Source organism: Oryzias latipes, chromosome 1, assembly GCF_002234675.1.
Source record: "Oryzias latipes chromosome 1, ASM223467v1".
In the NCBI taxonomy this organism is placed as follows: domain Eukaryota; kingdom Metazoa; phylum Chordata; class Actinopteri; order Beloniformes; family Adrianichthyidae; genus Oryzias; species Oryzias latipes.
In genome coordinates this window covers 7,834,850-7,857,659 of record NC_019859.2, presented here as the reverse complement: position 1 = coordinate 7,857,659, position 22,810 = coordinate 7,834,850, and the positions used below count along the sequence as shown (strand labels likewise).

The 22,810-nt window shown below is 41.6% G+C and overlaps 2 protein-coding genes across 5 annotated transcripts in view; one reads left to right on the top strand and one right to left on the bottom strand.

The window, feature by feature from the left end:
- Positions 1 to 16,378, bottom strand: part of LOC101170491 (serine/threonine-protein kinase 10) — a 25,153-nt gene extending 8,775 nt beyond the window's left edge. The window contains exons 1-11 of the mRNA XM_004065759.3: positions 15,836 to 16,378; positions 12,406 to 12,570; positions 7,031 to 7,079; positions 6,804 to 6,953; positions 3,813 to 3,885; positions 3,518 to 3,712; positions 2,621 to 2,702; positions 1,927 to 2,058; positions 426 to 1,079; positions 231 to 358; positions 15 to 138 (exon numbers count right to left, since the gene is read on the bottom strand). Of these exons, the coding sequence (XP_004065807.1) occupies positions 15 to 138; positions 231 to 358; positions 426 to 1,079; positions 1,927 to 2,058; positions 2,621 to 2,702; positions 3,518 to 3,712; positions 3,813 to 3,885; positions 6,804 to 6,953; positions 7,031 to 7,079; positions 12,406 to 12,570; positions 15,836 to 15,985 (1,902 nt within the window). The 5' untranslated portion in view covers positions 15,986 to 16,378. The remainder of the gene's footprint in view (positions 1 to 14; positions 139 to 230; positions 359 to 425; positions 1,080 to 1,926; positions 2,059 to 2,620; positions 2,703 to 3,517; positions 3,713 to 3,812; positions 3,886 to 6,803; positions 6,954 to 7,030; positions 7,080 to 12,405; positions 12,571 to 15,835) is intronic.
- On the top strand, positions 16,378 to 22,810 carry stn1 (STN1, CST complex subunit). Of its 4 annotated transcripts, none has more exons than XM_011493555.3 (10): positions 16,378 to 16,481; positions 17,149 to 17,266; positions 18,048 to 18,143; positions 18,378 to 18,449; positions 19,024 to 19,197; positions 19,285 to 19,396; positions 20,294 to 20,444; positions 20,553 to 20,672; positions 20,738 to 20,810; positions 21,376 to 22,810. In XM_011493555.3, the coding sequence occupies exons 2-10, from the start codon at positions 17,158 to 17,160 to the stop codon at positions 21,531 to 21,533; spliced, it is 1,065 nt and encodes a 354-aa protein (XP_011491857.1). In that variant the 5' UTR covers positions 16,378 to 16,481; positions 17,149 to 17,157; the 3' UTR covers positions 21,534 to 22,810. The 4 variants fall into 4 exon arrangements, with proteins under 4 accessions (XP_011491857.1, XP_011491787.1, XP_011491820.1 ...); XM_011493485.3 differs by lacking the exon at positions 16,378 to 16,481 and adding an exon at positions 16,687 to 16,770 and having other exon boundaries at positions 21,376 to 22,807; XM_011493518.3 differs by lacking the exon at positions 16,378 to 16,481 and having other exon boundaries at positions 17,018 to 17,266; positions 20,738 to 20,866; positions 21,376 to 21,483.

Genomic DNA, 22,810 nt, shown 5'->3' with positions numbered 1-22,810 from the left:
GGGGAAGGCCTCACCGTGGTCTCCTGTTCGAAGCGCCTGAAGATCTGCTCCTTCTGCTGCTGCAGCTTGTTGCTCAGCTGCTGCTGCGCTCGCTGCTCCTCCTTCTGCAGGAGGCGCAGCTCCCTCAGCTCCTGACGCCTGGGAGAAAGACAGACATCACACTGAATGTCCTCTCTGCCTGATTTTCCTCCCATTTGCCTGGAACGTTGGAGTGTAAACGAGGAAGGCACCTGAGGAATCTCATCTCCTCGTTCTTGGTGTCGTTGTCTGTGATGATCTTGGACGTCGTCACGCTGACCTCCACGCCGTCCACAATGAACTTGCGGGTCTTTTTGAGGGTTTTCTTTTTCTTGGCGTCCTGGAAAAACGACAACGTTTAGGGAGACGTTGTTTGACAGGGTTCAGTTCTGTGAGAGTGGACTCACCAGCACTGAAACGGATCCGGGCTCTTTTGTTTTGGACAGGAAGCTGGAGATGGAGAGGTTGAGGTCCACGCTGCTGCTGTCTGCGGCTGATCCCCCAGAGTCGTTGTTTTGAACCTCCTTCTCCTCCTTGGATGTTTCTGCTTTCATTTCTGCGTTGTCTTTCTCTGGAAGAGTCAGAGTCACTTTTGGCTGTTTGTATTGCTCTTCCTCTTTGTCCTCCTCTTCCTCTGCTGGACTTGTGGCTGGCGTGTTTTCCTCTGTTGGAAGCTCGGAAGCCTCTTCGTGCTCTGGAGCTTCAGCTGTGTCCACTTCCTTTTCATCATCATTGTCTATCTGCAGCTGCTGCAGCTCTTCGGAGGGAGGTTCAGCTGAGGGTTCTGGTTCTGGTTCTCCATCTGGGAGTTCCTCCTCCACTGCGGGTTTCTCTTCTTCATCTTTCACTCGAGCGTCAGACTCTTCCTCCGTTTGTTCTACAGGAGCAGCTTGCTCACAGGTGTTCTCCACATGGTTGCTCTCGGGAAGTTCTGGCTGTGCAGGTACTTGCAGGATCTGCTCCAGTTTTTCAGGAACCGACTCCAAGACTGATGGAGAGAGCGGGATTTTCTCATCCTCTGAGCTGGCAACGCTGACGTCGGATGGCGCTCGTTTGTGGCCCTGAAGAAGACGAGGAAAGAAAAAAAGAAAAAAACTGTTTTGGCACCAAATCAAAAAAAACAGAACCTGATCAAAGACCTAATGACTGGGAGTCCTTTTGCAGTTTCCATGGAAATATAATATGGAAATCTCCCAGGCTCATGACCTGCAGAGACCTGCGTTTAAAGGCGATCTCTGCCCTTTCACTGCATTTGCACAGCAGCACGAACACAAAGATGGAAGCCTCTGGATCCTGAAGAACGCCAGGGGAAGGGTTCAAGTTTCATAACGGAGTGAAGAACATAAATCTGTTGTTTTAAGCCGTTTGGTTCTTCTCTGCTTGGATAGTCCAACTCCTTCAGTGACTCTGTGATTTTGTGGGATCAACTATGTTTCTCTTTCAGGTTTTTTAATTATAAAAAGTGAGTCAAACTCACTCAAAGATGCACCACATGCAAAGGTCAGAGGTCATATGAAGAACTTGTGAATCTATTTTTTTTCAAATTTAAAGCTCATCAACAGGACTTTTTAATTTCAATAGATTTTTTGATTTTTTTCAGCACAGCAGCCTTTGTCTGGTTAACCATAAAAAAAGTATGAAACGGATTTAAAGTACCGTACGATATCTGAAACTTACATGAAAATAAGTCAATATCAGGTTTCAGTTATCTTTTGTTTTTCTAAAATCTTTGGTGAAACTAAACAAACTTCAAAAGGACAGCAGCAGATTTTGCTCAGCCCAGTGCTCCTGAGCAGATCTTCATCCTGCAGATGTGTTGGAGCTGTGAGCTTCCATCCGACAGGATCTCAAGCATCGTCCAACACTCTCATTTCTCCTGCTGATCCATATAAACAAAGGTTTACTCACAGGCTGGGGCTCTGTCTCCTCTTCCTCTTCTTCCTCCTTGTGCTCCTCGATCTCCTCGGTGACCTCGGCTTTGGCCTCAGCGATCAGCTCCCGCAGAGGTTTGCTGTCGGTCACAGACGACACGAAGGGGTGCTGCGCAGAGAGACCAACAGGGCTTCACTGAAAACATGCAAAGGATGCTGGGTGACGGGCTGACACCTCTGAACATGCGACACCCATCTGTCTTGTGTGTTTAACCCATCTGAGCCCTGCACCCCTCCGTTGATCCCATCCGCCGCGCCCCTGGAGCCTCACCTTCCTGGGTTTGGAAACCTGCTGCACATAATCGATGGCGGGTCTGATGATGTGAAGCTTCTTGGATATAAGAACCTTCACTGGAGGAAAACCGCTTTTCTGTATCTTCAAGCCCATCGAGACTTCCTCAGAGTTATTCTTGCGAGCGCACGGATGCGTCCTCGCCGCCTCTCCTCAGCGAGCAAAAGAGGCTCTGACCCGAGCGCCAACATTAGATGGTGCAGAAAAAAGCCCTGCGGACGTCAGCTGTCCTGCGCAGACGGCTCAGGCCCTGACAGCAGGTGGTGAGCAGGTGTGGGGAGGGCAGGTCACATGACCCGAGTGCTGAAGTGTTAAAGTGGAGGACGTGACAGATGGTGGAACATGTTCAGAGCAGGAGGATTGAAGTGGACAAAAGCACCTGAAGAAGCTGTGCGGTGGTCCATCTGTTCTCCACGTTCTTGTCCAGACATCGTTTCAGGAAGTCACTGAACTCTGGGGACCTGGGGGGACACAAATGTCACTGGGGAGTCCTGACAGCTGCAGGACAACAAAAAACAAACAGAAATACCCCACTATTTTGTTCTGTAAATACGTGAAAACCTACAAGACTAAATTAAAAAATTAATTTTATTTAATTAAATTGGGTGCGCGGGGCTTTCTCAATCTGACTGATTAGAGATAAAAAAGTTTGTTTCATTTCATTTTTTTGTTTTCAATTAAAAGTTTGACAAAGACATCTTTGTTTCCACTCAAAATTGCTCCACTAGAGACCTGTATTGAGTCACTTAGCTTAAAACTGTTAGTATCAGTTTGTAGTATTAACTGCATTATGTTTAATTATTTAGAAGACATGCATTCTTAAAATGTGCATTTTGACCAAGGAGCAACATTGACGCTGCCTTCTTTAACCCCTGTGCTATCTTAGATGACCCCACCCTTACATTGACGTGTTCTCCCTACCATGACAAAGGTGGATTAAGGTGGAAAGATTTCATGTAATCCATGGACACCAGTAGAGATCACAAATCATGGAAGAAAAAAGGTTCAGCGCACTGTCTAGTGGGTCTAGATGACCCACTCCCAACGTTACAGTACCTTGGATAGCACAATGGTTAAAGAAAAACGCAGTGTCTGGAGCCAGATCAGTTCAGCAGCTAACCACTAGATGGCTCGTCACTCTCCATTTGCTCCAATGTACAACATCCATCCATCCATCCATCCATCCATATAACCAGCTGAATCCCTTTAGGGGGCACAGGGCTGCTGGAGCCAACAGAGCTACCGTTGGGCGAAGATGGGGGCTGCTGGGACTTACCAGCGCGACGGCTGCATCAGAGTGGGGGGGTCGGACTTGGCTATTTTCAGCAGGACCCTCATGGGGTTCATCTCGTGATTGGGCGGCTCGATCTGCGCCAGCTCGATCAGGGTGACCCCGAGGGACCAGATGTCGGCCTTGTAGTCGTAGGGCCGATCTTTGGACGTCTCGCACATCACAACCTCCGGAGCCATCCTGATGGGTGGAGATGAAGCAGGCGGAGCAGATTAAACCAAAAATAAAAATAAAAATGAAAGAAAAACTCCTTTAAAAGATCCTTTTTCAAGGAACTCACCAATAAGGAGTTCCGATGAAGGAGTCCCGGCGCTGCAGCGTTTTTGTGTTTCTGGCTGAAACGCCAAAGTCAGCTGGAAAAAAAACGAGATTTCAACAAAAGCAGAACTTAGCCAGTCGTTTCCAAATGAAAAACTGAAGAGGAACATATTTTTTCTCCAACATGAAATTGTTGTTGTGCAGCATGCCATCATTGTTGGGCTGCTGTGTGAGTAAACAGCGGCTCAGTGTGTTATGTCATACTGTAAAACGCTTGCTGTGTTGTTTCCAGCAGTGACTCACTTGCTCCTGAAGAGCAGTGTTACTGCAGCAGCTGCCGCCGCCACGCAGACACAGACAGCTCCATGCAGCACATGCACTCTGCATCTATGATGCACATCTGCAGCTTTCACAGCCACATGTTTGTTACGGACGCTGCACAGAGCTCTGCATAGGAAAATAGCTAGCTTGTTTTTGAAGAGTTGCATCGTGGGGAATCAGTGGTTTTGTTTAGTTTTTATTCTGCATTTGGACGCTTAAACTTTCATGTTTACATTCTGTCTTTGATGCAGTAAAAACTAAAGACAGAACAACACGAGAACACAAATCCTTTCTGCAGAAAGAGAACATCTGTTGTTCTTCATGGTTGAAGTCATGTGAGTGAAAAAAGGAGCGCCGCAAACTTCAGTGTTAGAGCAGATTGAAACAAAGTGACACAAAACGTCTTTTTCTTCAGCTGGTGAAGAAAGCACATCAACAGTCACAGACTCCTGAATCAGGTTTGGCAGCTCAGCCATGAAGAAAACGGTTTGGTTTCCTTCACAACTAAACTTCAAGAGCCAAAACGGAACCACCTGGTTGGTGTCAGTGAGCAGGTAAAAGCACTTGGTTCAGGTGATGTTCAGCAGAAGTGAACCGCACAAAGCAAAGGATCAAGTTCAGTTTCAGTTTCACACAAACTGACAGGTTGTGTTGATTACATTTTGTTTCTAGTAGTTTTATTTCTTTACTGGTTTATGAGATGAGCCTGTGAGTTTCACAGCTTTGTAAACTAAAATAAGTTTGTGAAAAGTTCTTATTTAGGAACAGGTATTGACTTCAGGGTATTTTGACCTGAAACCCAGTCTTTCCTGGAACAATCAGGTATAATTCTAGGCCAAGACAGAAACATTTTATGTCTTGAAACTAAAAGCCTGATAATGTAGCGACCTGTCCTCCTTTGAGAAAGGAGAGCTAAAACGTCTCAGATCATTCAGATCTTCTAACAGGAACAGGTTTGTTGATGGTTTAGTTTCTCAGATCCAACACAGAATTAAAAAAAAAGGTTGCAGTTCAAGTCGTTTGATCATTTTAAGTAGAATAACCTAAAAACACAGGAAAAGCATAAAAAGTCAAATGACTTAACCCTGTAAGCAAATCAAATCTAAGAATTTGCCACGAAAATTCCATTTTGCTTTAATTAAAATAATTTTTTTAAACCCTTTGATAAAATCCACAAAAAAACTGCATTATCCTTTTTTCATGAGATATAGGATCAACTAGAAGGAGCTGCATTTCCAAAAGAAAATGTAGGGTTGAATGCTATATTGCTGAATGAAAATGAAACTCAAGGGGAATAATTGGGAAGAATAAAAATTAAAAAATGATCAAAGTTGACCATCAATAAAGTGAAAACAGCAAAATAACAAAAAAGATGTTTTTGTGAAAAATGCGAGTGCCGGGTATCGAACCAGCGGATGGATGAATGGGTGAATGGATGGATGAATGGATGGGTGGGTGAATGGATGGATGAATGGATGGATGGGTGAATGGATGGATGAATGGATTAAATCAAATCAAATCTAACTTTATTTATAAAGCACTTTTCATATGAAAATATAACACAAAGTGCTTTACATTAAAACACAACAAAATATGAAAACAAGTAGGACGATTAAAAATAAATAAATAAAAATAAATAAATAAATAGGGCCCCCTCCCCGTACCTAGCCCCCTATTCCTTTCACACCTTCCACCCCCTAACTGATGGGAAAGACAATGAGAATGGGACGGGTGGATGGATGGATGAATGGATGGATGAATGGGTGGATGGATGGGTGGGTGGATGGATGAATGGGTGGATGGATGGATGAATGGATGGGGAGATGAATGGGTGAATGGATGGATGGGTGGGTGGATGGATGGATGGATGCGTGAATGGATGGATAGATGAATGAATGAATGGATGGGTGGATTTTGCTCACAACAAAGCTAGCTAAGATGCAAAACTATTGACATGAGTGTAAAGGAAAAAAGCTCCTTATTTACTGCCTGGCTCAAATTTGATCCACACACTTTTAGCAGTGTAAATGTATGAAAAATAGTAAATGAAGAAAATGTTTTGTATTCTTTTAGTTCGGCAAGTAGTCATGTAAATAATAATATTAATACTAGATGAGTTATTCTCAGCATAAAGTTTTGAAAATTAGCTAAACTTTTCTAGCCAAAAGTGCTTTTGGGATTTCACTGAAGCAGCCATTTTGAAATGAGCAGGAAAAGCTCCTCTACTGCCCCTAGTGGAATGATGATGAACTACAGGCAGAAAACATGGACTAAAGTTCTATCCGATGGGCTCATAAGGAAAAATTGGTAAAGACTTAGGAAGTGTCAGAAATGGATGCGTCAAATATGACACAAATTGTTATGTGGGGTAAAAATCTTGACTAGAATTCATGAGACAAAAACTGGACAAAGAACCAGGTACAGGTGAGTCTAGGTAAAGTCTCCAACAGCTGCTCCTCCATCTGTGCAGTTCTGTCTGAACAGCAGCAGAACATCAGAAGCTGCTTAACGTCTGAATGTTCTTTATTTCAAAGGTCAGTTTTGTGTGAGGAAGAGAATCTGAAAAGAAAAACTGAACTGAACTTTAAAAGCAGATTCTCTCCCGTTGCACCACAAATGATTTTAAGGACTGTCAAATCTTTTGGGCCACAGGCCACGCCTCTCATGACCCCACTTGGTTTTTTGAACGCACCTAGTTTGACGTCGCCGTCCAGCGAGAGCAGGATGTTCCCCGCCTTCAGGTCTCGGTGGATGATCTTGTTTTCGTGCAGGTAGGTGAGCGCCTCCAGAGTCTGCCTGCACACCGCCCGGATCTGTGGCTCCGTCAGGGGCCTCTCCAGCTCTGTGACGGAGGCAGAGGGTCACTGAGGCGTGCCACAGTCAAACCCACGGGACGCCTCCGATGTTACACAGACTCACCCAGCATGACGGCATCCACGGCGCCCCCGGCACAGAACTCGATCAGGATCTGAGGGAACAGACAGACTTCTTATTGATTTTGAGCGGCACAGGAACTTCAAACTGTTTTCAGAGGCTCTGGTTGGAACTGTAAGAGGATTGGAGCATCTGAGGCCATGTTGTGTGCATGTGGGGGGGTTCACAGCTGCTGGGCAGCTTCCTCCAGACCTGGGTGCTTATTCTACAAACAGGATTAAAGTATCTCTGGACACACGGACCTGCAGGGTAACAGCAGCAGCGATGTCATCCGAAAAAGGAAGTGAAGCTTCACTTCTGCGTTTTTCAGGGCCATTGAGAAAGCAGTTGTGGTGGGCGTTGGTCTGTGCTTTGGTGAGTGTGAGGTTAGAGGGAAAGTGAAGCACGAATGGTTAACAAAGGGGGTAAGTTTGAGCTTTAGTGGCATTCCTGAGACTGCCTTTCTAGCATCAAAGTCCTCACAAGGCGTACAAAAGCTGGGGTCTCAGCACTGAAGGAACCGTTTCTGCCCCGTCTCTGTAGCTGTGCTGTTGTTGTTTTTTTTTAAAAGGCTCCACTGTCGCACAATGGGCTCCACACAGGAGCTACAGAGTGGCAACGCTCGGACAGGAACCACAGTCCGGGGCCGTGGCTTCCTGTCCCGCTCATTTGTTTGGCACGCGCGTGCACGGACACATGCAAATAGGATTTTTCACTTCTTCTGTTAGTTCACGTCAAAGCCAAACGGCAGGAAATCGAAGAGTTTCCAAACTGTTGGAGGAGTCCACTTCATCAGAGGTTTCCTGATTTAGTTTTAGACACGGGTTCTGCTTTTTACTCATTTCTTTTCAGAAAATTCCACTTATGGTTTTGCTGACACATTTCCATGTTTCAGATTTAACATTTTTATTTCAAACTGGACTGACACAAAACAGGAAATACCCAGCATTATTCAGCTCTCAATTCTCTTCAGCCCCCAAAATAATTTTGAGTCAAAATTAGAATCTCAATGAAAACATTTTTTCTACCACTTCACACCACAGATGGGATGCAGTGTTGCATAACGTTTAGCATGTTTAGCATTATTGATTATTGTTTTTTTTCCCATCCAGTGAAGTTTTATTTTATTTTAAACCAGCTTTGAGCTCATCTCTTTGTATTTTGTAGTACATTTGATTATTTAGCTATATATTTACCATATTCATCTGACTAAATGTTACCCCAGAGTATAAGTCAGGGCAGCAAGAAAATGAGGAAAAAATAAAAAAATCACATTATGTAAGTCACACTGGAGTATAAGTCGCACTTTTAGGAGAAATTTATTTAACAAAATAAAGGACCAAGAAAGGGCCGTTCAACTTAAAAGCCAAACTATAATAATGGAACAGATCACAATAATAGACTGAACATATGCACACTTCACTACCGTAACTGTCACTAGAACAGCCAATTGGACTAATGAGTCCAAGTCCTTCAGAGTGAAACCTAAACTTAGAGAGATGCTGTGTTCTTGTCTTGTTAAAATGATGGGAAAACACACACGAACGTCAGAAAAACAAATAATATCACATGAGAGGAGAAAAACTTTCAGTACCTTGATAAAGATCAGAATTACATGGAAAACAAAACATTGATAAGGATTATCAATAACATTTATTCCAGTTTGGGGGGCCAGATTAAATCAAATAAAGGGCCACATAGGTTGTAGTTCTTTCACACTTGAGTTGATCTTAAACGTAGATTATTTCAGTTACATTTGTGACATAATTCGGGGTTGTCCAGCATTTTTTACCCACATTTTCATTTATGCTAAATGTTTGATTCAATATTTTGCATTAGCAGCATTCAGATCTGTTTATCTTCCCAGCTCTACACCATTGTTGTAGAATATTTTTAGCTTTTGTAATGGCACTAATAGCATTTTTCATTGTTTGGCTTCTTTCTTTAGCTATTGTTGCATTTTGAAGTTCTCAAAGAAAGAACAAAGGTTAGTTTTAATTATATTTTTGTAGGAACACAAACGACATCAGTTTCTTTCAAATCTGTCACTTTATAAACATCGTGTTTTTTTAAGAGTAGGAGTGGAGGAAAAGAAGGACCAGGACTCTTCCAGCTAGAAGAAGCAAGCTTCTGGGAAGAGGAGGCCGTGCTTCATCAGAGGAACCTTGCAAAGCTTTGAGATGTTCCTGCCGGGACTCACAGGATTCCTGCACCCGTCCACTGTAATGAACACGTCTCTGTGTTTGTCAGCTCGGTGACAAAAGCAGAAGCTCTGCATTTCAGCGCGGGATTGACCTGTAACCCTGCTGCTCATTTATTCACGAACACTTGTGCGTTCAGGTCATGACCGTAATCTGCGTGTCCTCTAACTGACAGACGCAGCACATTGAATGGGACGCGGCGTGGGAAATCACGGCTGCGGTGAAAAACAGAGGTATTTAAAAATACTTCCCATAAACCATCAGAGTGATTAACAGCTGTGAAAGCGGCTTGTTTCTGCTGCTGCTGACGTGAACTTTGGCCACAAAGGAGCAACAATGAAGTGGTAAAGGAGCTTTACCAAAGTCCTGCCTTAGCTGCTGCAGCAACAGTGCTGCAGACGTGCAAACACTGCATGACTAATGCAGATTTTAACGCTTAAGGACCAGGAAAACTGAGGAAAAAAACCCTAATAATTTCCCAGAATTCCATCATTTGTGTTTCACAGGACAACTCTACTGTCTAATGCAGAAGCGTTAGCCTATTTTGAAACTAACTTTATTTAAACATGCAGCCATTTGAACAATCCGAGTTCCTCCTCCCAATACTGGTAAAAGTTGTCAAATGAAAGTAGGAAATCACAATATGGTGAAAGTCTGATAAATCACTGGGCTCTGCTCCAAATGTGATAATGAGTAAATGTTTTACGAAGCTTTAACTGATGGAGTAGCTGTCCTTGTAAAAAAGGCTTAGATCCTTTTTTACATGTTGCTTACAACTATGTCAAAACCATAGGCTGTATCTGAGAACTGGACTGAGTGACTCCTCCCCCTGGCGTTCCTAAAAGCCAAAGTCCCATAGACTTCTATAGAGAAATAAACAGCAGCCATTACCCCGTCATTCTATTAGTCAGAAGAATTATTCTTGTTCTGCTACCTATTTTTACATAACCTAACATAAGTGCATCAATGTGGCCTCATGTCCAACATTTGAAACGTTTGACAGATTCCGTGTGGCCTGCTTTCAAGTACTAGGATTGTGGACTTCCAACAAGCTCTCTCTCCTGGTTGACGAGAGGGGTTGCCATAGAAACGTTGACTCAGACCGACTCGGACCAACCGCTGCTTGTCTGGCTCCAATATGTCGGTGTTCCAATTGCCAAAAAATGGCGACTGAATTGACTTCACTGCGTTTAAGCCGGAGGTAAATCATTTTCTATGGGTGACGTCACCCTCGCTCGCTCCAACGTTGTCTCATGCAGTCAATGCTTAAAAATGTACTACACTGGTTTAAAATCCGGCCACAATAATCTGAATGACTAATTTCTGAGCAGGAACAGCTCTAAAGTCTTGTTTTAGGTCATAATAGAGGAAACAGCATAGGTGGTGGTTCTGATCGTGTGCAGCGGATGAATAAGAATCCAGATTTTTGTGTTTCTAGATCAGTGATGAAAGTCAGGTAAGGAAAAAATCCCTGAACTTTTCTTTGAGCGATATGGCGGGCACAGAGCGAAATTTTGGAAAAATACGTGGTCTTAGATGCATTCTGGTGCATTCTGGCAGCTAGTTATTCACTTCTTTATCAAGAAACTAAGACTAATTGGAGCATCATGATTTGTCATTCAAACCCCTAGTTTGACTCTCCATTAAGGACTTGCTGGTCCCAAAAAAGAATTTGGAAAATTGCTCAAAGTAACACAATCCTACAATCTATGCTTTTCCTTAAAGCTGCAAAAGCTACAATTGCTAAAATATAGTAACATCAAAGCCCCAAATGGCAAAAAGAACACCAGTAACTATGATATTCTATGAAAATACCTCAGTTATTTATACATTATTTCTGCTTTAGAAATGACTGATGTACAACATCCACTTGCACTGTTTTCTCAAACTATAATTACATCAAAATATGGGATCTGCTTTAAACTTTAATTCTATAACATAATACATCAATTCTTTAACACCAATACTAAGTAATCTGGGAAATATCAAAACAAACATACAAACTAAACTAAAGATTGTAAACATTATTTTTTAAGGGAGTGCGGGTCCAAACCATCAAATACTTATAATTAATGTCAACTATACTGAACTAAATCATGGTAATTAGGAAATACAAATAAATTAGATAAAGAAATGTATTCAAATAAAAACTGAAACTCAAAACTAAAATTGAAATTATTTCAAAATGTGGTTTTGAGATTATTTTACACAAAAAAGTATTTGACCTACACTACCTTAAAAATCTTTTTTTTCCAGCCAAGACCACTTCAATTTGTTTTTTATCGTCTTCTCACAACTGAGGTCGTGACCACGCTCAATAATGACGATGCCTGCCATTATTTTAACACAAATTTGATCGCAAACTCTTCAGATGTGTTTGTGAAAGTTTAGCGTGGGTCCGCCAGTTTTGGTCTCTAGGGAAGCGAGTCACGCTGACCACGTGGTGCAGACAGAGCCAATCAGACCCATCGACGCATCCGAAAGCAACTAAAACGTCCCGTCATTGGTCAATTAGGCCGGGAAGACGAGAGATGGCCACGACCATAGAGGAAGCGATCTGCGGATAAATATAGAAAATAAAGCTAAAATTAGCTGATTTCAGACCATTTTTTAATCCGGAAAGCGATTTGTCCGTAGAGATCAGGGGTTTATTTCCCGGAAAGTACGTTCGGTTTGCTCAAAAACCCGGATTTCCGGGAATTCCCGGAAGACTTTCATCACTGCTAGATCTAAGAACAAAACATCAAATTCCAAATCCATGTATTTATTTTAACTGTACCTTGATCAGTAAAAGAAAAGCAAAGAAAATAAAAGTTTGCTTTGATTGTTATTTTTAAGAGAATGCCACGAGAAAAGGCTTCAAGAAATGTGGAAGATTTTTTTTACATGTCTACAGACTAAGCTGATTAAAGCGCAAGTCTTTAGGTTTAATCCTCTTTAAAGGGTTCAGAAAAAATTCTAACTGAATCAAGATGGCACCCTCCGTCTTCAACTGAAACATTCCGCACAATTTTTCACTTTAAATCATCCGTTCATGTTTTACGGATGATACGCAGCCTTACATGAAGGGTCGACTTGATCAATTTGGTCAATTCTCAGTAGACGGTCTGTTTCCTTTTGGAGCTTTGTATCTTTTTGTTTTGTTTCAGGTTTGGATGAGATGTTTCACACCACACTCACCCACAGCTTGCCTTCATAATAAAAGGCATCGAGCAGTTTGACGATGTTCTGGTGGTCGCAGGAGGCCAGGATGTCGATCTCCACCATGTAGTCCTCCAGCTCCTCCTCCGTCTTTGTGTCGATAACTTTGGCGGCGGCGAGGATGCCCGTCTGCTTGTTCTGAGCCTGTGACGGAGAAGTCTGTTAGCTGACGAAAACACGTCAAAATACTGCGTTTGTCATCTAAAACAGACGTTAATTCAGTGAACATCAGCGGAACATGTGATGTTGGAGCAGAATGTTTTGGTTCCTATGCAGACAGGATGTGCTTGAAGTGATAGAGGACACTTCCTGGAGATTTCCCGGAATGGCGCAGTCAGCTGTGCGCCTCCTTTAAACCCCAGGAACGCCGGTTTTCCCCAACAATAGAGCTACAGTTTTTCTAAATGTGAACTGAAAAATATCAAAAGCTAAACAAGAAATTATTTCTGAAGTAATATTCTGCTAACAATCCAAACCCAACAGTTTGTACAGACGTTAAGTGCAAAAAAGTAAGTTTGCATCATTGAATCTGCACAAAAAGAAAGAAAGAACATTGAAGAACCTGATGATGGTTTCAATCAGCAAATTCGACAATAAAGAGACCAAGATTTCCTCTTTTTCTCCAATATTCTCTCTTCCGGGGCTTGACTTAGAAAAAAAAAACATTGGTCTTTAAATAAAAATGTATTTTAAGTCATAAAAAAGGGAGTTTTGGGTGTTTTCAACATGTTCTTGTGGCGTTTTTCTGATGACAGAAGACATATATAAAGGAAAATAAGTTCAAAATTGCATTTCTGAGTATTCAAATCGTGGTGAATCAGAAGGAAAAAAGCTGTTTGATAAAGCCTGTGATGTAGAACCTACTACGGCAAGTCACAAACTTCCTGCTCTGCTCCATTCTGATGCATCCACTTCCAGACAAACAGATTCATGTACGTCTTTATTTTCCTCGTCCGAGTTGGCATCTGGTTCAAAACTGTATGGCTGGATAGCTCCAATGTTGCTTATACCAGTAATGTTAGGTTGGGGGTGTGAAGGGACTGTAAGCTAGCAGGAGAGCATGTAAACAGATGGGTGATGGGAACAGGGCAGGTTTGCTCCACAGCAACCGTTCCACCCAAATCTCTGAGGTGAATTTGTAAGGAGCTCCTACTGTTCTGCAGAAACGACGTCCTAGAAAACAACGCAGCTTTTTGATTTTGGCTGATAACGTTATCATCATAATTCATTTCTCATTTCCTTTAGTTAGTACTGACAGTTAAGACAGATTTGAACTCTTTTCAGTTTGTTTCTCCTTTTGCTTTTCTGCTTTTGTTTGACAGAAACATTTATATAAAACAAAGAGGTTTACAGGAGACAGAAAGCGTGTTTGACTTCTACACGGGACACATGTTTATATTCAGTTTGCTTCAATCTAGTCTCATTTTTGGAGTAAAATTCCAAAGTAGATTTGATTTCATATACAACAGGTTCATAATTAAAGAACGCACTAAGTTTGTTATTAATTATAAGCTACAAATGAATTTCAGAGCCTTGAACCCATATTTTATCTGCTACTGGATCTCTTAACTGTTTCTAATCAATCGTTCAAATTTTACTTGATCTGGCTTTCAGATTCTGCTGTTGAACATCCGCCCTGTTATTGATAGAACAGTAGGATCAATAACTGAGCGACTGATCTATTCCCTCCTGTCCTATAGTCGCAGCACGTGCACCGCCGTTTGTCACGGTCACACTCCCATCGCCTGAACCACAACATGGAGAGGTGAACATCAAGAGGGCAGACCACGTCTCTAAAGAGATGTTTCACGTTTCCTTACCCACATTTTATCGTTCCTTCCTTTTTGCTCTTTTTTTTTTAATAAACAAAGCCAAATGTGGTGGGGGGATTCTGAAAACCCCCCAGCTCAGATCTTACAAAAACGATGACGAAGAAAAAAATAATCCATTTTGAAATACTCCCCTCCCCCAATGCTGCAATGATCAGAACAAAATTGACATTCATGTATTTTACATGGAAGTTTATAACATGGGAGTCAATGAGAAATAGGACATTCTTGTTGGCCTTTAATTGGGGAACTGGATATGGGGGCTCGTTGGCACTAAATACTGAGTTTCCCTAAAAACAGGGAGAATGGCAGCACTAACAAGCACTCAATCTACCTGTGGGAGGATCCAACCCCAGCATGTCAATCTATAGACCACGCCCCCTTTCTGAGTACAATCTAAACCGCAGATTTAAAGTAAAAGACAAATGTTTAAAACGTTAACATGTACAGAACTGCGTGTTTTGGCTGCACCTGTTTCTAATTCACCATGGTGTGAATGAAAAAATACTCACTTATTTTTAATCTTAAAATTTAAGGGGCCTAAATCATTTTCTTGTGCTTTTAAATGAATTATAATGTTCATTCCTCACGAAAAGAAACTCCAAAACGATATTTTGGTCCGTTCAAGGATTTCTAAGTTTACCTCTAAAACCCTGAACTCTGAGCACTAGCCCCTCCCAACATGAAACCCTTCTCACATTGTGACCTAGACCAGTGAGGGACCGCCCCTTCCAGGAAGAGTCTGCACTGTCAGCTCCGCCCCCAGGCTAACACACAGCTCCACTCAGCTAGCAGTGATCGGCAAAAACACGTTCCTCTTATATGCATAAAATGCACATCAGTCTTGCAAAAGTTCGGATCTTTTTTGTTTACGTGAGCGAGACTCAGATGCAGATGCGCTGAGGTTGACGTCATGAAATGGGCGTCACCCGCACAGAACAAAAGGCGGGGCTTCATAGATCCAGTCGTCTTACTTCCAGATTGGAAAAGAACTCAGGAAAATAACAAATATTTAATTTAAAAACATGTTCTTTTGTGTGGCAATGGTAATATGTCATCATATACACGGATACCTCTTACTATACTAATACTATACTACTACTTACTAAGAGTAACCACCTCCTCAAAACTCAACATTTTGTCAGATGGAAATCATTTGAACAATTAATAGACCAATACTGAAGCTCAACTGCTTGATTATGAATTTGTAAAATAAAGGAAAAATGTATTTTTTTTCTCAACACTTACTTACCAGCAATAAATCTGCTTTTTAATGATGACAGACTGTAAACTGACAGCATGATGGGAAACCACAACAAAAATAAAAGTGGCGTCCATTAATCTGCGTGGGTTATATGTCTTTCATTGTTTATGAAAAATGAATAATGTAAACATCTGTATTTCTGCTGGACATAAACTGACGCACCAGATCTCTTCATCCACAGATATCAGAACAATGAACAACAAACAAAGCGGTCTCTCCATCGTTGCGCATCTTTTTCCTCTTTCAGCGCATTAAAGGGACATTTGTCTCTTTTAATGGAAATAGAAAATATTATAAGGAAACAGATCCAACTCACCTTGAATACTTTCCCAAAGGCTCCATCTCCCAGCTCCCCTATGATCTCCCAGACCTCCTCCGGGTTCTCGTCCCTCCGGACGTGCTCGTATTGTTTCTTTTTCTTCTCGGCTCCCAATTTGAATATTTTACGGAAATTAAAGAACGACATGCCTGGCGACTCAACCGGAAAGTTTCTAAACAACAAACCCGAAATCAGTCCGACATGAAGGCAGGTGTGCCGTTAGATGTGGAAGCGGGTCAGAGTTCGAGCTTCTACAGCCTTCGGATCAGACCTAGCTTAGCCTCTGACACCGGGTCTGACCAGTCCCGCGAGCCGCCCCGCCGCGCGCCATGGTCCCGCGGAACCCCGAAAACAAGAACCGATACTTTACTTTTCCCGCGTCCCGGCCCAAAGGAGACCCTAGGACAGTTTCCTCCTGAGAAGAAACTGTAGTGTTACAGCTCGTCGTTGTTCCGACTTCTTTCACCCCGCTGGTCAGGCAACCTCGAGGGGTTCTTTCTTCTTCTCCTACCCAAACACGAAATAAAAGGCGAACTGGGGCGTTCTACCAGGTCCAGCTTCTGGTTCCGACAGCAGAGCTCACTGGGTTTGCGGACGGCGAAAACCCGTGCTCTTGGTTGGCGCGTTACGTAGAGCCAAAAGGGTAAAAACGGTCATCTTTCCCTCCCTGTTGTTGGACGGGTTTAGGAGTGTAGCGGATTTGGTGTCTATGCGCGTTCACGGAAACGCAGCGCGCGCCGCAGTTCTTTTCTTTCAGTGCTCCTCGTGTCCGGCGGTTGGAGCGCCAATTTCTGTCTCCTGCTGCCCTCACCTGTGCTGGGGAGAGAAACCTACGAGCTAAACATTTTCAAAACGATTTTTATCACATATTCTCTTCAAAACAAAGACTGTTTATATCGTTCCATACTGTTTTGCTGAGAGTAATTAGACTGGTAAGCCTTAAATTGGTTCAAAAACTCAGGAGTTGGGTCTTTGTACTTATGAAACTACATATCCCATGATACACTGCGGTCAGCACATGCGCAACTTTGAGTTTTATTTTTGTTTTCCTGTTTAAAAAATAGAAAGATTTAGGAAAAATTAAATTTGGTTTTTTATTGTAACACATTTTTACCGAGTGAATATATTTTTATTTTATGAAAGGTTATTGAATATTCAGCCAAATTGCGTCACGTGACTTTTTTTTTTTTCTTAAATAAACACGCCTAGTTAGCTTGTTCTTTTAGCCAAAGAGAGAAAGTTCTTCTGAAACAACATTAGAAAAAATGAACATTTTAAACTAACTCTTGTTTTCTCACGATGAAATGCAGGCAGATGCGATGGAGGAGCCCCCGTCGATTCTTTGGGGATTGGACCCGATTTTTTCTGCTTTCGCGCGGCTATACATCCAAGACATTCTGCAGATGACGGAGTCCGTGCAGATACCAGGTAAATAGCCCCGTCTTCAGCCTACGGTTACTCTCTCGGGTGTCTGATGATTACCTTCCGATCAGCTGTGTCATTTACAAACGGATCAAACAAAGTCAGTGGCTATAAAAGTGTTTTTGGACTTAAAGTTCTTAGAACTCAGGCTGTGTGAGCTTTATGTTGTTTAAGATGTGGATCTACACCTTTTGTCTTAACCAACTCACAATAACACAATAAGCATCTGCAGATACTTATAGTTTGCATTAGAGATGCAATAACTTTTCATTTTAATCACCAATACTTTCTTGTGAGCATTTTCTTATCAGGCATTTAATATGTTTGAATCAGATGAAAACAGCATCACTTTGGATATTATCAGGTTTAATGTATCCACAAATTCAGTCAGTGTTACAGTTTGTATACTTCATTGAAGTGATTGAAGCTGGTGAGGATGCTGAGGATGTGGTAAACCCTGGCAACCGTTGCTAAGGAGGTTTTTTTTTAAGTACTTTGTAGTAGAAAATGGAAAACAGGAACACACTTTTATTAGACTCAGACGTGACAAAATTAATGGAATAGTTGCTAAAGACTATCATGGTCAGTGAGATGGCAATTTTTAATCTGAATACCACTTTAGAGCAGCTTAGAAAGAAACTTTTTCAGCATTCCTTCTACTTTCAGTTTAATTGAAAGATTTTCTGTCAAATGAATTTATACTCCTTTAGGTCTAAACTCGATGTTTCACCAAACTTTTTCGGTAAGATGACCTGTGATGACCTCATTTGTTCTGTGTCCCTTGAAGGTATTTACTTCTACAACTCTCACCCCATCTACAAGGTGGATGTTCTTGGAACGGTGGTGTACAAGAGGGAGAGGGACAACTTCTTCTGTTATGGAGGTACAGACTGTGTTACTGTGAAAAATCCACTTTGTTTTAAAGAGGGAAAATATTAAAAAAATGAAAGTACTTTTATGTTGGTAAAGTGTGTAATCACACTGAACCTCATTTTGGCTTCATTTAATTTGGATGTTAAGTCGTTGGTTTTATTTATTTCTGTTTTGACCTTCAGCTTACTCCCAATCCAGACCGTTTTTGCTTTATAAATGATGAGTTTCTCTGTCTTTTTGTCAGTGGATGATGGAACTGGTGTGATAAACTGCCTCTGCTGGAAGGGTGAGCTCCTCAAAGATAAAGATGATGGCAGTAAGTCTGAGCTCATCATTCTGTTACCTTCAGAAACGTAGAGTTCACCTAAATGTGTCAAATCAATTCCACAAACTACTTGAACCTTTTTTTTTTATTGTAATCAAATCAATTCATCTTTTAAACCTGGTCTTATTTCAAACTGCAAAAATAACGTTCATTATCATCGTCCTTTATTATTGCAGTCAACTGAAGAAAGAATTCCACTCTGAGCATCATTAAGCATTAGTTTTAAGAAATTTTAGGACCTTTCAGTAACAGTTTATCGCAAGCTGTCTTGAGCTTTTTTGATTTTTTTTTAAAAAAGTTTTTTTCTATGTAGCAAGAAGAAATTCTGATTGACATTGTTAACACCCCCCCCCCCCCCAACAAGAACTATTGAGCTTTTTTGTGGACATTTTTAAATAAAAAGAAAAAATGCTTATTAGATGGAAAACCTGACTTTAGATCTGAGTCAGTAAGTGTATAAATTGTGTTTGTATTTAAGAATATAAAGAAATGTAGTTCGGTTTAAACCCCCAGTGTGGTTGCAGTAGTCATGAGGTTCTGCTAGATGATGTTTTTTGTGCTCCAGCTGGGACGGCGCCTGCGCCCTCTGACCCGGGAGTCTTTGACCCGGTTGTTGAGCTGAAGAAGTTGAAACAAGCCCAGCAGAAGCGCTGCCGCCTGGAGATCGGAGAACTGCTCCGCGTTCGAGGCTCGGTGAAGACATTCCGCCAGCAAAGAGAAATCTCAGCTTCTGTTTTCTGTGAGAGCCACAGCTCCTGACAGTCGTCATGACCCAGAAGGAAAGCAGGAGCTCCGTCTGAGCCCATCACCTCCGTTTATGTTGCAGATAAGGTGGACGACCCACTGATGGCGGTCCAGATCCAGTGGATGATGGACGTCCCAGAGCTCTACAGAGAGTGTTACGACAAAACCTTTGAGCTGCAGTCTGACGGACACGGGTACAAACTTCATCTGACCACCTCAACGCTAATGTGCTCTGAGGGGTTTTCCAAAAAAAAAGACTTAATGTAACATTTGAACATTTACGCACTGAAGGTGGGTCTAATAAGGCGGAAGTTTGGTTCTTTTGCAGAGTCGCACTTTGACTTAAGTCCGTTACAAACCACCAATTCTTTGACGTACAGAACGACACGTGTCAGGAAAAAACAATCCAATCAAAAACAGAAAGTCTTCTGAGGAGCTAAAAACTATTATAAAAATATCTGAAGTCATCGAAACAAAGAAACGTTTTTAAATGGTTTTTTGCTTAAATTCTTTGAAGTATTGAAATTGAACATTTAAGAGTCAAGAATTTTATTTACCTTGTTACATTGGTGACTCCGCCCCTTCCCGAAACCAAATATTAAATCCTGGCTCCTCGCACAGCAAACATTTCATACTCAGATCATTGAATTTTAGCATTACTCTTTAGTTTTTAATGAAAAAAGAGGAGAGATCAAATCATTGTTAGACATTTTAAACAAAAAAAATATATATTCATACATAAAAAAATAATAATAGTTGCATTTAAATAATAAAGTAAAAGTAATATAATAGAATATAAAGTAAAATAAATAAAGTAGTATATGTAAAAGTGATGGCTTTTTATTTTTTGGGGTTTTTATTTATTTATGGATGTTTTTTTTGCAACCTTTACTGTTTAACGTGGCTTGTTTCTTTCTTGGTAATATGTTTGTAAAAAAAAAAGAAAAAGATTGTCTTATCGTGATTGACGGATATGTTGACATGTAGAACTCAAACTTTGATGTTTTGCGTGTCAGATCGCGTCAGCATCCAGACAGGAACCTGAATGTCTGTTAGCTCCGTCTAAAGCCTGACACTCATCTGTCCTTCAGGGAATCTGCCGGCACTCCCCTCATCAAGGCCACTAACCTCATCAAGGACTTCATCAAGCAGAAGTCTGTGTCCAGGTTCAGGCCGTATGATGTCCAGGATCTCCTGCAGCCTCTGATCTTCAACCAGCTTCGGGCAGCTTCTGCAGAGCCGGTCAGGCAGAACACGGCGGAAACATTCTGTTTGAAGATTTAAAAAATAAAAATAAAAATGCAGGCTTTTTTTTCCCATCTTCACATCTCTTCTTCCTCTGCTGTTCAGGAGGCTGCTGGTCCGTCTGGATGCCAGCAGCTTCGACAGCTTTTGAAGGAGGTCCTGCAGATCTTACAGGATGAGGGCGTCGTGTACCGCAGAGTCAAAGCGCAGGACGAAGTCTACCACGTATGAGAGCCCCGAGAACTTCTAAAGCTGTTCTAAACCCGTTTGACGTTGTTGCTCCTTCTTAGGTGACGGAACAGGACAAAGACCTTCTGATAGCTGTGAAGGACATCATCAGGGAGGACTCCAAAAGAGAGAAGTGTGCGTGAGCTTCACTTCAGCTCTGAACTGGAACCACCGGGGAACTGAAGGTTCAGGTGCAGACGTGCGAGGTCCCAGATGAAGACTCAGCCAGTTAGGAGCTTTTTGGGAGATTATCTACCAGGCCTGCACAATAAATCGCACATTTATCGTTATCGCAATATCGAGCTGTGTAATACGCATATCACAAAAGTCGGCGGAAATTGCGAGAAATGGTTTCCTTTAATGGGCTAAAACAATCTGATGGCAGCTGGAAGTATTTATCAAATCAAACGAAATCCCTTTCTGCATTTGACCAATCGGATGGTCTCCTTTTATGTTCGGTGCTCGCCTCCTGTGTAGATAGACGAGGGTCATTTGGAGTGTAATTTAAGTTATTCTTAATCTTATTTAAATTAAACTGTTGTAGTGAGATGGAAATAATGTCTTTGGTTCTTCAAGTTATATTGTCGTCGCAATATTGATCACTAATATCACAAATTGCGAGTTTTCCTCAAATCGTGCAGCCCTATAACTCAGGTGTCTGAGTTAAGCTTTTTGTCACGCTGGTTTCCTCTTCCTGCAGACTCGGAGAAGGGCTGCCACGTCCTGCACATCCTGTCAGCGGTCCGGCAGCGGCACAGCCTCAACGTGAGCGCAGCGGCTCTGGAGCTCGTCCTCAAGTCGCTCGAGTGCAACAGTGACATCGTCAGCACCAGCGACAAACATTACACCGCGTTTTGACGCGAAACGTCTCTACTTTAACTGCTTTGTCCAGTATGATCACTGAGGACCTCCTGGTTGGACATCAGTGTCTGTGAAAGTCTCCTCTCTGGTGGAATGGAGGAGCAAACAGATGGCAGCATGAGCCTGCTCTGAGGCCTCCAGGCTGAAACGTCTCCAGGGTTTCCATGAAGCCTCGTCTTTCCGCCTCCTTGGCGGTTATTGGTGCAGCTTTTCTTTAAAATAAGTATTTTGAGCTCTCCAGGCGATTTAAAGAGAATGTGCAGCAGCACAGACATCACTCCCTCTCCTCCTCCTCCTCCTCCTCCTCACATCCATCTGTCACCTCCTCAGAAAAACACAGGAATTCTTCAAGAGCTTTGAATTTATGGAGAAGAAAATGCGGCTAAAGACTGATACTCGGCTTCTAGAGTGCAGAGGATACTGGATTACAGACAATGATGCCAAAACCATGTTGGTCTGACATCTGAAGCTTTGCTTTTCTTTGCTTTTCCCCCAAATCCGTCCTGTTTTAAAGTGATTTATTTTTAGCATTAAAAACATTCACATGACATGGTTATGTGTTTTCCTCGTGGTATTTTAAATTGTTAGAGGAAAAGATATTTATTTGTAATCATTTTTTATCTTCTCTCATGAGACTGAACCAAAAGTACTGACTAAAGTATTACCTCAGGTATGACTTCCATAGGCTATAGACATTATTAATAATTATAATTTTCCATTTTAATATATTCACATATGATTTAATTCTAATTTGGAGTAAAACATCCAAAATTAAAAGCAAAACCCTTTTTTTTAAAACTAAAAACAGAAAATGGTTGATTTCTCTCGTTTTTTATACTCAGATTAAACAAAAAGCTTATTAAAAATGATTCATTATTCATTTGATTAGCAAACGTCTTCCCAGCCTCCATCTGTTAAACTGGGGCGAGGACAAGCCCCCACACTCAATAGTAGCACGTGTTGCAGTTCCATTAATGAACACTAGAGGCTGGTTGCAAAAAGGAACAATTTCTTATTCAGTCCATGTTTAAAATTTTAACTTCTCCCCCAAAATTATACACTGAAAGCTTTACAAAAAGCTTTGTTTTCATTTGTGTAGCTTTAATATTTCTGTGGTGTTTTTTTTTTTACAAGTCACTTGCCTTTTATTAAAGCTAAAAACTGCAATATGATTTTAATTGGCATGTGGGAGGACCATTAGGTGAACGAAACAAAACTTTATGGTTTTACTGCCCAATCGTTCAATTTCCGATCATTATGAGTTTGGAGATTAA